This window comes from Gekko japonicus, unplaced genomic scaffold, assembly GCF_001447785.1.
Source record: "Gekko japonicus isolate JY-2015 unplaced genomic scaffold, Gekko_japonicus_V1.1 scaffold16, whole genome shotgun sequence".
Classification (NCBI taxonomy): Eukaryota; Metazoa; Chordata; class Lepidosauria; order Squamata; family Gekkonidae; genus Gekko; species Gekko japonicus.
Genome location: NW_015169777.1, coordinates 1,733,588 through 1,748,403, shown reverse-complemented (window position 1 = coordinate 1,748,403; position 14,816 = coordinate 1,733,588). Strand labels below are relative to the sequence as shown.

The following is a 14,816-nucleotide window of genomic DNA, read 5'->3' as shown; positions in this document are numbered from 1 at the left end:
GACAGGGGAGAAGGCTCACCTGCGGGTGCTTCTCCCGTGGAGTGTTCCCCCCCGCGAGTATTGCTGCTGTGTCTCTCCCAAGCAAACGGCCTCCCTGCAGCCAGCAAGTCAGCCCCGGAGCTGCAGGGCAGGGGATGCCACCACCGCCACCGGACCTCTCCCAAGTAAGCAGCCTCCCCGCAGCCAGCGAGTCGGCCGTGGAACAGGGGCCGCCGCCAGGTCTCTCCCAAGTGAGTGACCTAACCACGGCGAGAAAAACAACAAAGAAGCAGTAGAAAGGGAGGCAGAAGAGGGGGGAGATTGTTTGGGGGGGAGAAACAGGGAGGAGAGAGGGGCAGACTGACAACGGGTGGGGGAAGAGGGGTGAGACATAGAAGGGGAGAGAGAAGAAAGGGGGTAAGAAAGGATTCCTAGAGAAGGGGGTGGGGAGGAGAACTGACATAGAAGGAGTGAGAGGAGAAGGGGAGGTGAGGGAAGATTGATAGATAAGACAGGAGGGAACTTTGACAGAGAAGGGGGGAGAGGCAAGCAAAGGTGGGGGAAATGCCCCCTCCCCACAAGTTTCTTGCGGGTCTCCCCTTGTTGTTACTAATAGTGTAGCCTCCCTGATAAGGCAAAAGCAGCTGTGGCATCATTGTCATGACCATCATGTTATTGGGAACTGCTTCCTACATTCATGCTGGTGCCAAAGTTGTGATACTGGGAGGTGTGCACTCTTTTTTCCTTTGAGTAGCACATGTAAGAAGGGAAGTATGCTGGTTTCCCTACTTATGTGTATAAACTAAATCATTAAAATGCTAGCAACTGTGTTTCATTATCCTTTCAAGCATTACATCATAAATCCCAGTCACCAAGTAACAGGATGCTTTAGAGTCTGGGCATGTGACATATTTTTAGTCATTTGTAAAACTAATGCATAAAAATGTGATGTTTGCACCTATAATTATATAGTTATTAATTTATGATATATAATTATATGATTTGGAATATTTTCTGACCCTGAAAAAGTGACTGGTAACATAATCCTGCAGGTACTAGTTCCAGTGCTGCATGTGGCATTTTCACTGGGAAATGCTGTTATAGGGTCTGCTCACAATGAACTATGAGGGGATGGTGTAGCAGTTAAAGTGTCAGAGTAGAATCTGGGACACCCAGGTGTGAATCTTGAGTGTGCCATGGAAGCTTGCTGGGTATCCTTGGGGCAGTCACTCTCTCTTGGCCTAACCTGTCTCACAGAGTCCTTGTTGTGAGAATAAAGAGGAGGAGGGGAAGAATGCTGTTGTGAGTGGTTTTGGATCCCATATGTGGAAAAAGCAGGGTATCTAAATTAATAAAATAAATGTTGTAGATTTGTTTGTACATCATCCAAGCAAATGATAGAACTACTAGTGTTGTGGGAAAAGCAGATACAGTCTGAGATTCCTTTTGTGTTATTTATGTTTAGTTCAGTTATAAGAACTTTATGGAAGATCCAAAACAAAACTTAAACTGCTACAATCACATAACAAAATATACCTTGTTTCAGTCACATCTGGGTTTAGTTCTTTCTGTGTTCTTTAGATTAAAGCAGCAATTACCAGCTGCATGAAAGCACCGTATGCACTACTGAACCAAAGAACTGCAAGATTACAATAAAGCTGCTTGAAGTTAGTACTATTGCAGAGATGAAGTATTCTGCCATATGCAGTAAGATGCAAAAGGATTTTTTAAGCCCACATTTTGGTTGTGTAAAGAAATTATGACTGATTGCTAAATTGCTGTTTGTCCATTTAAAAAACAGTTTGTTGGTTTCACACATATACAAAGAGTATTTTTTGTGGTTATTTGCATCCTTCTCCAATCTCCCTTGTCCATGCATATGGATCTGTAGACTGAACACTTGATCAAACTCCATTCATATCAATTTGCTTAGATATCTGAATGCAGGTGTCTCAGCAAACTGGTAGATCTTTTCTTCCCAGAAACCAGGAATCCCCAATGGCATTAAACAGTGATTTAGAATCCTGGCTTGTTGGGAAAAACGACTTCCTGTTGCTGAAATATCATCATGTGAATGTTAGAACAAACAAGCTACAACAAACAAACTGGGAAGAGTTCAATCATGCTCCGAGTGTTGGAGGAGGAGGGAAGGCTGTGCTGTGAAGCACAGTGTATAAGCTGCATTTGTTCATGATACCAACAAACTTCTGTTTACTTAGAATATGTCATGACATCCAAATACAGCCTTACTGTGTATGTAGTTTGGCGGCCTGCAGATGAGCCCACAAAGGCTCACCAGTTAGCTTGCCAGCACATACCTGTTTTAGCCATTTGTGGCCTAAAACCAAAAAGAGAAACAACTTCTGTACAACTTCTCTGCCTGACTGCTTGGGATTGATTTTTACTCACTTGCAGCCAGTCAGATATGACTATAAGGTTTCCATATAGAGTAAATTAAAACCATGTACTTTAAAAACTGGTTAGTTTTTTCTGCATTTATTGTGATTTATTATTTGTGTATTCTGTATTGATATAGGAGCATTTTAAAGCCACTGTTGCATGTGATTTTCAGCATAATGGCCTTGGACAGGTGGTCTTGGAGCTACAGTGCACTTGTTTTGGAAATGTCAATATTTGCTAAGAAATCCAGACCGTGGGATTCTATGTAGTGGTGTAACTTCTTGCAGCCATATGGAGAAAGCATTATTAGAGATGTTCAAAAAAACCACAAACAAGTGGAAAAGCCACATGGTTCCTTGTAGTTTATGGTGTACATATGAGTGGCATACAACTGCCAGTGGGCAAGATGGTATATACTATAGGAGCACAGCTCCTCCATTAACTGAACATTAACTGAACATTAAATCCATTAACTGAACATTAAACATCTTCAGCAGAGGTCTGCTCTGCTAGTGTCCATAACCTGGAACATACTCATTCCACTGAGGAAGATTGCAGATGACTCAGTAGAGGTGGTGACTACAATTCTGAATCAGAATTGTTTTGAAAATTTCTGATTCAATTAAAATAAAGAGGCCAAATATACCATGTACAAGCACTGGGGTTTGTCCATGCTTCATCTCCTACATTTAGCCCATCTCACATGGTTGATTTGCAGCACAACAGACCTGGCAACTGTAGATAAACAGAGTATATTTATAGAACAAAGTTTGAGTCCAGTGGTACGTTTAAAACCAACAAAGTTTAATTCTGGTATAAGATTTCATGTGCATGCACACTTATGCGCCTTGACTCTAACTAGCCTTTCCTGTCAACTAAGCCTCCCCCATCCTCTCTTTACCTATACATAAGGCTTTAGGAAGTCCATTTCAATGTATCTGAAGACGTGTGCATACACTCAAAAGCTTATACCCAGAATTAAATTTTGTTGGTTTTAAAGGTACCACTAGACTCAAACTTTGTTCTGTTGCTTCAGATGAATATGACTACCCACTTGAGACTGTATTTATGTACGTGGGGTGGGAAAGTCTCCATGGAAAAATAAAGCGTAGGAAAATTTTCAGACCCACATCACTAATAAACTTTTTTCAAACCTCCCTATAAATATACATGGGACTGAGATGGCACCTGCCCATCTATACATCTAATGAAGGTCTGATAAAGGCTAGTGAAAAGCTGAGTGGGGGTTCTATCATGTATTTATTTCTCCATCTGGCTTGTAATGTACATACGCTTACATATGGGGTTGCAGTAGGGTTGCCAACTCTGGCTTGGAAAATTGCTGGAGATTTAGGTGACGTGTCCAGGAAGGGCAGCAGGAAGGGAGCTCAGCGGGGATGTAATGCCATAGAGTCTGCCTTTTGAAGTTGCCATTTTCTCCAGGGAAACTGATCTCTAGAGTTCAGTTGTTATTCTGAGAGCTTGAAGTTTTGCCTCTTTGTACTGGTTTGCTACTATTATCCTGTCTTTCAGCCAGTTTGGTGTAGTGGTTAAGAGTGGCAGACTCTAATCTGGGGAACCGGGTTTGATTCCCCCACTCCTCCACTTGCAGCCAACTGGGTGACCTTGGGTCAGTCTCAGTTCTCTCAGAGCTCTCTCAGACTCACCTACCTCACAGGGTGTCTATCGTGGGGAGAGGAAGGGAAGGCGACTGTAAGCTGCTCTGGGACTCTGAGTGAAGGGTGGGGCATAAATCCAACTCTCCTCCTCCTCCTCTTCTTCAGATGCCACCTTGAGGTTGGGAGCCTAGGGATTGATTCCAAGGCCAGCTGAAGGTTTCTGCTAAGGGCAGACTAACTGTCTCCCCACATTCACCAACATAATATGAATCTAGCATATTCTAACCAAAAGCCACTTGGACCATTCTTGTAGCTGAGGCCAGTGCAGAACCACATAGCCATTTCTGGGAGGGCAAAAATTGGGTGGTGAGGGGGAGCAAGTGGCCAAAGTCCCCAGGCATTAGTTTTCACTTCTGTGAAAATATAGTACAAGATAGAAGGAAACTGATGAGTGGGTAACTCGAGCCCAGTGATGTGGCTTTGATTGGGAAGGAACATGAATAGCTGGTTTCACTCTCCCTTCCCCAAAGAAGTCCTTAGTCTCTTCCAGCAAGCAGCTGTTGGTCTCAGTGATGGATCCCTACAAGACTGAGTGGGAACCAAGGGGCTTGAATGAGTAAACCCCTATTCCTTCCTTCCTATAAGGAGATGAAGGTTGATTACACAGAACGGTATCAGTGTTTGTTTTGGGAGGACAATAGGTAGATCAGGGAAGGAAAGGAATATGATTTTAACTCTGTGGTTCCATGTAGATTTTAGAAATGTAGTGTTCCCTATATCTCTGTGGCAGAGACATGCAAAGGGACTCAGTGTCTACAGCCAAAAAAAAAAAAGATTCAAGCAGTATTGACACAATAACAGTATTAGCCTTGAAGGTTAAATACGCTAGGGTGGTATCCAAGCTTCTGGACTTTCCAGAGTGAAAATTTCCTGCTTTTTCCTTTTGCTGAAGCCCAATAAGGTCTCCCAAATGTTGATCTTGGGGTATCACTGAACTCTCAAGAACACCACAAGGGGCAAAGTGGAGGTCTGCAGCAGAAGGGGGAGTCCATGAACATTGCCATCCCTTCTTCCCCAAAGGGTATGCTGTTCCTGTGTGGTCTTGTTCCTGTGTCATGACCCTCCTTATCTCTGCAGTTCCAGTGCACATGCAATAGCTGCAGTGCCCCTTTGTAGAAATCTCACAAATAGTGCTCAATTCAGTGGGCTGAACATTTGATGAAGAACTTGATTGCACTGAATTGTCTCTGTTTCCAAAATGAAAGCAGTTAGCATTGTCAGTAAATCATTTGTCTTACTTCAGCCTTAACCATTTTATTGTTTCCCCCTCCCCCCTTTAGGGACCTCCAGGTCCTCCAGGATTACCTGGTCCACCAGGAAAAAGAGGCCCAAGAGTGAGTAAAGGTTGAAATGTTTTCTGTTCCTAAAGCATGGTAATCAATGATGAAATCAAGCATGTTCTCTCCCTCCCTCCCTTCCTCCCCCCGTATCTGAAGAAGTGAGCATGCACACTAAAGCTTATGTCCAGAATTAAACTTTGTTGGTCTTAAAGGTGCCCCACTGGACTCAAACTTTGTTCTGTTTCTTCAGACCAACACGGCTACCCACCTGAATCTCCCTCTGACTGTCAGCAACAAGAACAACAAAAACGCAGGAGATTATATGGTTCTTTATCGTTCTGTGGCATAGCCTCCCCCCCCCCCAGCCATGTAACATACAAAGCAATGCATTTTGCTTTGCACTTCCGCACAATCTAATTTTTGTATTAAAGTGTTCACAGACCACTTCTGAATTTGCAGCACGTTGGTATACTACTACAATAATCCTTAGGTTTTTAAGTCCTTTAACTATGAAGACTAAAGGTCATATTCATTTGCTTGTTGGAATGAAGATGAGTGGGCTTCTACACTGCATTCCAGGGCTAGAAAGTGAAAACAATGAAGAGGGAATTATTCTCATCTGGATAGAAGGAATACTGTTCTAGGAAACTGGAATACCTTCTTAGCAGCTCAATACAGGCATGATTTGTAGGACTACAAGGAACTTTCCCCCTATATAAAAGAGCAAGAGTCCAGTTGGACCTTAAAGACTAACAAAGTATGTGGCAGGGTATGAGCTTTCGTGAATCACTGCTCACTTCTACTGCTACAGATAGACTAACACGGCTGCCCATCTTGATAATATATTTTGAAAGACTCCCAGGTTCCACTGCTTTCCGAAGTCCAAGTTCTGTTCCAAGCCAGCAAAAATGGTGCTTGTTCACTTAGCCAAATTATCATTGTAATTTGATTTTCTTATTTATTTTAAAACATTGTGTTGTATTTTTGTCTTAATAAATTCTGAATTGTTTGGGCATCCACTGGTTGGCAGAGGTTAATTGGTTGAAGGCCTGGGAAGAATGAAAAGCACTGAGAATGAGCAGGTGTCTGGGGTGGGGGTCAGTGTTGTTGTTTTTCCCCTATGGAAAGTGGGAACTTTTGAAGAGCTTTGAAACAAACACCTATGCATTTTTAAATGAATGAAATGCGTTTTAAGGCAATGTGTTAAAATGTGCATAAAATATATAAAAATCTTATATAAAAATCTAGGGTACCCTGTTGAGATCCCTTTCCTCTCCATACTCCTCCCTCTCCATTCTCCATGTTTCAAATATCCAGGAATTTCTCAACCCAGAGTTTACAGTCCTAAAAATTCCTGTGTATACTGTAGAATATGCAGTATATTTTAATGATGCATTTATTGTTCAAATGTGACTAATTCTGTCCACAGCTAATGTACTATAATGTGTATGGCGATATTATACTGTTGAAGAGTGTGTTTTAGGCACTATAAAGTTTAACTCAATAACTGAATTGGAGTTGCCAGCAACTTGCAGAAAAAATGGCTTTCCCCTTTAACAGTGGCTTTATGCGTGGAAATGGACAGCTTAAGCTTTTCATGGCTTGGAGGTAAATAACATTCATCACCTGGTAAATAATATCCCATTAATCCACTGTTGAAGGGGCAGGGCGTTTTTTCCTCTAGGTTGTTGGTTGCCCTGTAATACAAATATGGTGTTAGACCTATTGCGGCTTTAGGAGAGTTACGTCCTAAGCAGGGTTACACACTTTTAAGTCTATAAAGGGTTTAACTCTTAACACTGATTAACCTGTGTTTCTGCTACTTTCTTTTCATTATTTCAAATATTGTTTTCTGTTTTCGACTTTCCCCCCTATTTTTCATATGGCAAAATTTCTGTTATGTTTGCTAAGATAGCATAGGCCCAGGGTACAGAAATCGGAAGGTCTCTCTCAAGTATTAGACAGTTTTGCTAGTAGGAAAATAAGGCATGGGCAGAGCAATCCTGAGGAGTGCCTGCGCCGCCGTAGCTGGCTTCGACATACCTATGGTGCCACTAGTCCAGTCTCTATAGGGTTTGGTTACGTGGGGGCCAGAAGGAAAAAAAGTGGGGTTTTTTTGGCTTCTAGCAGCCAAATCATGTTAGCTTCACCAGGAACTGCACTGCTGCATTCCTTGGAGGGGTTGTGGTGAGGCAGCAGGGCCGTGATGCACAGGGCAGCCAGAACCAGTTGGGGTTTCCAGGCATGGGTCCAAGGCAAGTGCCTATTACAGCTCAGGGGCAGAGAGGGGCAGGGCCAGGGAGCGGCCCACATCCTTAAAGGGAGCAAATCCCATCAAGTCCTTGGGCACTTCACAGTGGTGGCAGGGGCCACAGCATTCCTCCCCGCACTGACACCCCAAACTGGCCCCTTGCCCAGATAGAGCAAAGGGCACCCAAACCCTGGAAGGGGAAAGAGGAGGATGTTGTGGACAGTCTGTGCAGTCATGGATCCCCTCTGCTCACCAGTGGCTGTACCATCCAGCAGGTCACCCGCGCTGCCTAGGGTGCCCCCACGCCAACCCCCACACCACCCCTGCTGGTGATGAAGCAGGAAGGGTAGGTGACAGGGCATGTGCGGGGCCCTGAAGTGCCTCCAAAAGGTCTCCCGGTAGCCTCTCGATTCGCACCTGTCCCTTTCCCTAATGGCAACAAGCATTCCCTTCAGGTGCCTGAAAGCTGCTGTCACAGATGCTGCCAGCCCTTCCATCCACTGCTGACCTCTGGAGAAGACTTCCCTCCACTCTTGGTGGCTCTCCAGCCATTCCCGCTCAATTGCTGTCCACATAGATGACCGGTGGGGGGGATGGCACAGGCTCAGGACCCCAGCAAGGGGCCAGAATCTCTCTCAAGGCTACCAGCAGTCACGCCACCTGGCTCCAGAGGATGTGGCCCCCCACAGTGTCTGCTGCCCCAACTCTACTATCATCTGAAGTAAAGTCTGCCTGCTGCATGGGTCCACCCTCATCCTCTGGCCCTGGGATGCCCAGTGTCCATAAGATGACTGACTCTGCAGCCCCAGTTCACCTTGTGGGCATCAGGGCATGGAGGTGGTCCACAATACCAGCTGTGAACATCAGGGAAAAGTGTCCTGGGGTGGAGGGATGGAGAGCAGAGCATCAGCCCATGTGGGCATGCATCCCCACCTTCCTTGGCATTACTATCTGCCTTCACAGGCCCCTCACTTCTCTCACTCCCCCCTGCAGCCTGGGCTCTATGGCACTGGCTCAGTGGCCGCTAGGGAAAGATGATGAATGGCCTCATTGGTCCTTTGCATTTTTCTGGTCTTTTGGAGATTGGAGACTGGATGAAATGTCCCAATGGAAGATTGGAGAGCTTGACTGCATAGCCCTGGGAGACTACTTTGACAGCCCAAAGATCAATTTGAGAATGAAGCCAAGTTTCCTTGAAGTGAAGTAGTCTCCCCCCTCACTGGGAAGGTGGTGTCATGCAATGCTGGATGACAGACCTATTCAAGGGACCTAGACCAAGGCAAAATCCAAGTTAAATACCAGTATCTTGGAGCTAAGAGCTATATGGCTAGCGATAAGTCATTTTCATACATTCATTCTATGCAAACATGTTCTGGTAAGAATGGGCAACATATCAGAAACGTGTATATCAGGGGTGGCCAAACTTGCTTAAACGTAAGAGCCACGTAGAATGAGCATCAGATGTTTGAGAGCCTGAAGACATGAACAAATATCACACACACATTTTTATTGAAAATTTTGCAAATTTGCTTTTTATTAACATTAAATGAAACTGCCAAAAATAAAAACAAAAGGGGTAAAAATGATATTGATAATGATATTTATTTGCCTAATGATATTTATTTGTTTGCTAATGATAGTTTTGTCTAAGAGAGAGGGGGTGGTGGAAAGAAAGAATGAAAGTGTTACAAAGAGAGAGAGAAACAAAGAAATCAAATAGACGGGGGAGGGAGGGGGAAGAAAGGAAGGAAGGTGGAAAGAAAGCAAATAGATGGGGAAGGGAAGAGAGAGAAAAAAGAAAGCAAATAGATGGAGAGAGGGGGAGGAAGGAAGGAAGAGAGAAAGAAAGAGAGAGAAGAGAGAAAGAAAGAGAAAGAAAAAGATGGGGAGGAAGGGGGAGGAAGGGGGAGGAAGATTGAAAGAAGGGAGAAAGAGAAAGGTGGAAAGAATGAAAGAGGTGGAAACGGAGAGAGAGAGAAACAGAGAAACTGAAACAGAAAGCAAATAGACAGGGGCAGTGTTCCCTCTAAGCTGAGTTAGTGAGAGCTAGCTCACAGTTTTATAGCCTCCAGCTCACAAATTTTGTCTTAGCTCAGGAAGGATGGCTCTAAAGAGCAAACTAATTTATGAAGTAGCCAAATCACTCGCTCACAACTTTAATGCCAGTAGCCCAGAAAGTAGAATTTTTGATCACAAGACTTCCACAGTTTAGAGGGAACCTTGGACAGGGGAGGGGAGGAAGGAAGGCAGGAAGAAACAAAGAAAGCAAATAGAAGAGGGAGGGGAAGAAAGAAAGAAAAGAAAGAAAGAGAGAGGGGGTGGAAAGAAAGCAAATAGATGGGAGGGTGGAAAGAAGTGGAAGAGAGAGAGAAAGAGAGAGAGAGAGGTGGAAAGAAAGCAACTTTAACTTTAAATGTGCTTTTCAATCCTCCCCACTGCTGTGTCAGCTTGGCTTGGAGAAGGGATTTAAAGAGACAAATGCCTTCTCCAAGCCAAACCAGCTGGCCAGTGGCCAGTGTGGTGGGGCTTGGAGAACACATTTAACTTTAGATGGGGAGGGAGAGGAGAAAAAGAGAGTGTGTGTAGAAGAAAGGTGAAAAGAAAGCAAATGGATGGATGGAGGGAGGGAGGGAGAGGTGGAAAGAAAGCAACTTTAACCTTAAATGTGTCCACAAAGGCCCCTCAAGCTCCTACACCGGCTGGCTTGGTTTGGAGAAGGGATTTAAACAGGCAAGTGCCTTCTCCAGGCTGGGGGGGGGCTTTGAGAGCACATTTAAAGTTGCTTTCTTTCTCTGCTCCAACCACACCTCAAGCCTACCCAGGGAGGGGAACACTGGCTGGGGAAAGGAAGACCTATTCGGAAGGCATGCCTCCCCTTTTCTTCTCCAGCCACCCTGCTAGGAGCCACACAATATGTGTGAAAAAGCCACATGCGGCTCCTGAGCCACAGTTTGGCCACCCCTGGTGTATATCAGCAAGCAGGGAGGGTCAAAGTCCTTCATGTTTCACAAGGAAGTTCTAAGAATTCTAACCTTGGCAGAGAAAAATCTCCTGTCAATCACTGCAGAACATATCAAGGGATCTGCCAACAACAAAGCAGACTGGCTCAGCAGGGAAACCATTCAAGAGGTGAGGTGACCCCTAAAGAAGATCTTTATTCAGATCATCAGTCAGTTTGGAAACCTGCAAGTAGAACTCTTTGCTTCACTGAAAAATGGTCAAGTAAATCGCTTCTTCACAAGGTTTCATCACCCAGAGGCAGAGGCGACAGATGCACTGATCACTCTGTGGCCCATGATGTTGCTGTTCACCTTCCCTCCTCTTCCAGTTCTACCAAGGGTCCTAAGGAAGATCAAACTTCAGCAAGTGGATGTGATTCTTGTGGCCCCATATTGGCCACAAAGACCTTGTTTTTCAACACTACAGGAGACTGAACATTCATGGAAATTGCCAGTGTTCCCAGACATGCTACAATAGGGTGCCATCTGGCATCCAGACCTTGGCTGGGTTCCGTTAACTTCTTGGAGGTTGAAAGGAGATGCTTCCTATGTCTTGGGTATGTTACAGAGACCTTGCTAACTTTCAGACGCCAGTCTGCTAATAGAATATACAACGCCTTGTGGAAAGCCTTTATATGCTGGTGCAGAAGAAACAGTGTTAATCCATTAGATCCTCCATTTGCCTCTGTCCTAGCCTTCCTACAAGATGGGGTCAAAAGTAATTTCAGGGCTTTCATGTTAAAATGGCAGGTGGCAGCCTTATTTATTTAATTTATTTATTAGTTAGATTTTTACCCCACCCTCCCAGCCAAGGCCGGCTCACATGGAAACAGTATGATATAAAAATAGCAAGAATTCTTAAAACCATAAATGTAATAATAGGATAAAGTGCTAGTGCTTAGTTTCCTCATCATAAAGTCAGTTCCTTGATCTTCTTCGGTTATCCTGGGTGGTCAGTTCGGCCAGTCATTGGAGGATCCAGAGGATCAGGGCTCTCTCATCATAGGCTATCAGATATCAGTAGTGGTGGCAGCTCCAAAAGCCTGGCGGAAGAGCTCCGTTTTACAGGTCCTGCAGAACTGCAACAGGTCCCACAGGGCTCTGGTCTCCTCCGGGAGCTCATTCCAGCAGAGTGGAGCCGCCACCAAGAAAGCCCTGGTCCTAGTTGTCACTAGCTTGGCCTCCTTAATATTCGGGAGGACCAGCCAATTCTGGGTCCTCGATTGCAGCTCTCTCTGGGGTACATATGGGGTAAGGCAGTCCCTCAGGTATGCAAGTCCCTGGCCATAAGTGCTTTAAAGGTAATAACCAGCAACTTGAGCCGAATCCAGTATGCTACAGGCAGCCAGTGCAATGACTTTAGCACAGGTTGGATGTGCACCTGAATGGGGAGTCCCATCAATAGCCTGGCCGTGGCGTTTTGCACCAGCTGCAGCTTCTGGATTTGAGACAAGGGCAGCCCCATGTAGAGGGCATTACAGTAATCCAATCTCGAGGTGACGATCGCATGGATCACTGTTGCCAAGTCGTTGCGTTTGAGGAAGGGAACCAACGCCAACCTGACAGTGGCTGCTACCTGGGCCTCCATTGTTAAGGAGGCATCCAGGAGCACTCCTAACCTCCAGCGCTGGCACCAATGGTGCCCCATCGAAAGTAAGGAGAGGGATCCCTACCCTCGGACCGCTCCAACTCAGGCAAAGGACTTCCGTCTTCGTGGGATTCAATTTCAGCCAGCTCAGCCTAAGACAACCAGCCACAGCTTGTAGTGCCTGGTCTAGGTCTTCCGGTTTGGAGTTGGACTGATCGCCCAACAACAGATAGAGTTGTGGGGCATCCTACCAGGTTTTTTGTAAGTATGGGAGGCTGGGATTGGGTACTAGGGAGGGGGCTTGGCCACCACAGGGGACAGAGGTAATTGGTTGCACCCTGAGCTGCTCGGGGCACCAGAGGCATGGCCATGGTGGTGGTTGTGGTGGTGGGGCCCTTGTTTTTTTTCCAATGAATGGCTGCCTTAGGACTATATCACCATTTTTCTTGGTGCAACTTTGTGCTTCTGTCAAGGGGTATTCCTGGCCTGAATGAGTGTAGGGACTGGTCTAACTCTGGCCATGCCGTGCAATCTGCACACAAGGACGCCAATGCATTGAGAGTGGCTCAGTGGCGCTGGGGTCCCATGCCAGTGTAAGGGTCAGTTAGCTCCCAGAGCCCATTCGCCCACCCCTTAGGATTACGCTGTTATACTCTAATTACAATAATCTGTAAAATACTCAAAAATTTTATTTGAAGTTAGAAGTTACACATCTTATACTGTTAAAGCAGTACAATAACTTGAGTTTTAATAAGAAATAAAGTATTGAATATATTTCAGGGTTTCCCAGATTTTCTGGTCCCCCTCCCCCCCAAAAACCAACCATGAAAAACATTTTTTTTTTACATCTCTAGTAGAGGAAAAGGGGCAAGACACTTGGTTTGCAGGCACAAGAATGAATAACTGGACCACAATTAAGCATAACTTGAAAAGAGCCCTTCTTGGTTTCTGAGCCTTTTACAGACTGTTCTTGTATAATTTCAAACCTTCATCCACCGTGATCAAAGCTAGAAATGTGCCTTACTTAAAAATGAAACTGGACATTCCAAGACTGAGTTTCATATTCTTTGCTGAATGGACAGAAACATACAGTGGCATCCTGAGAATACTTTCCTGGAAGTAAGCTCCATTGATCAGACCTGAGTAGGATTCAGTGTAGACTTGCTTAAGATTGCACTGATAGTCAACTGTGGATATAGTGGCGATTATGGGTGTGTCACTCACAAACATATAGTAAACAAATTTGTCTACATGAGAATGAGATTTAGGGGCCAAGAAAAAAATAAGATAGTGAAACGCATCTTTAGATTGTAGTGAAATGCTGTGTGTGAGGTGGTTGGGGTCATCCAATACTGTGAAGGTGCCTTTAAGCAATGATTTGTGAAGTATGATAGATGGGGAAGTGAGCAATTGATATCAGATATTTTTTTTGGAATATAATATTTTCCTATAGCAGTGCTTCTAAACTCACTGTGGCTCTATGCAGATATAAAGCTGTACATGATTTCTTTTGGGCCTGTCTACAGTATGAAGCTGGTAAGGCAAGACCACTGATCTGTGGCACTTCATGCTCACACAACATCTCATTTAAAGTGAGCTGCATTTGCAAAGCCAATGTGGTGTAGTGGTTAGACAAGGATCTGGGAGACCCAGATTTTGCATACACACTCTGCCATGGAACTTGCTGGGTGACCTCGGGCCAGACACACACTCAACTTAACCTTCCTCACAGGGTTGTTGTGAGAATAAAATGGAGGAGACAAGAACAGTACTTTGGGTTCCATTGGGGAGAAAGGTGGGGTATAATGAAAAATAAATATTAATACTAAATAAGGCTATTCATGTTTTTTTTTATAAACCCCCGGAGGGGATTTTTTTTGTTTGTTATAATACTACATAAACTACCAAGAAAAAATAGAGATGGGGTACTACACTTAGGGAGAAAGAAAAGATAACCCACACTAAGCTAAACACCCAAGGTTAGGAGATCATTCCCTGTTAAAATGCTGTTAGCAAAAAAAAGGCTGTTAATAAACAATATACTTTGTGAGGTCCTGTCTTTCTAAGCTTATATGTTAGATTGTTACTTGTTATGAGAAGATTTCCCAAGCATCTCCTCCAGCTCGCTTCACAAAGGCAATTTGCAAAGTCCTTCCGCCTTTACATCTATACTAAAACTCTCTAAATTCTTGATAGCTTCTTAAACGTGCAGCCCAATCTTCTTCCATCCAAAGGAATAGAACCGCTAGTCTTAAGCCTCTTCTGCTCTGGTCTCGGGGTCCAGTGGCTTCTCAAAGGTTTCTTGATTATGAAGGGCACCTCCAGCTCTTTGTTCTCAGCAGACTTTAAGATGACTCTATAAACACTCGCAGGAAAGAAGTTAAATCCTTGTAAATTTTTCCTGTTTCTCTTGTACTTTTTCTTTTTTTCTCATTGAGATCGCTGCTTAATTTAGTGTCCATCTCATTCGCTTTGAGAGCCCTCAATTCCATTTTTTCTCCGATCGCCTCCTGGAGCTGCCGAGACACAAATTATTGATTTATCTTGGCAAGCTGCTGGTTAATACCAACAAGTTGCTCCAAGATCGACTTGGTGGCTTCTGCTACTAGTGCAGTGACGTCAACTTCCCTTCTTCTCCTC

At 44.5% G+C, this 14,816-nt stretch overlaps 1 protein-coding gene across 1 annotated transcript in view; it reads left to right on the top strand.

Moving 5' to 3' along the window:
• COL24A1 (collagen, type XXIV, alpha 1) overlaps positions 1-14,816 on the top strand; it is a 346,183-nt gene that overhangs the window by 17,359 nt on the left and 314,008 nt on the right. Inside the window, exon 4 of the mRNA XM_015416682.1 lies at positions 5,339-5,392. Within this exon, the coding sequence (XP_015272168.1) occupies positions 5,339-5,392 (54 nt within the window). The remainder of the gene's footprint in view (positions 1-5,338; positions 5,393-14,816) is intronic.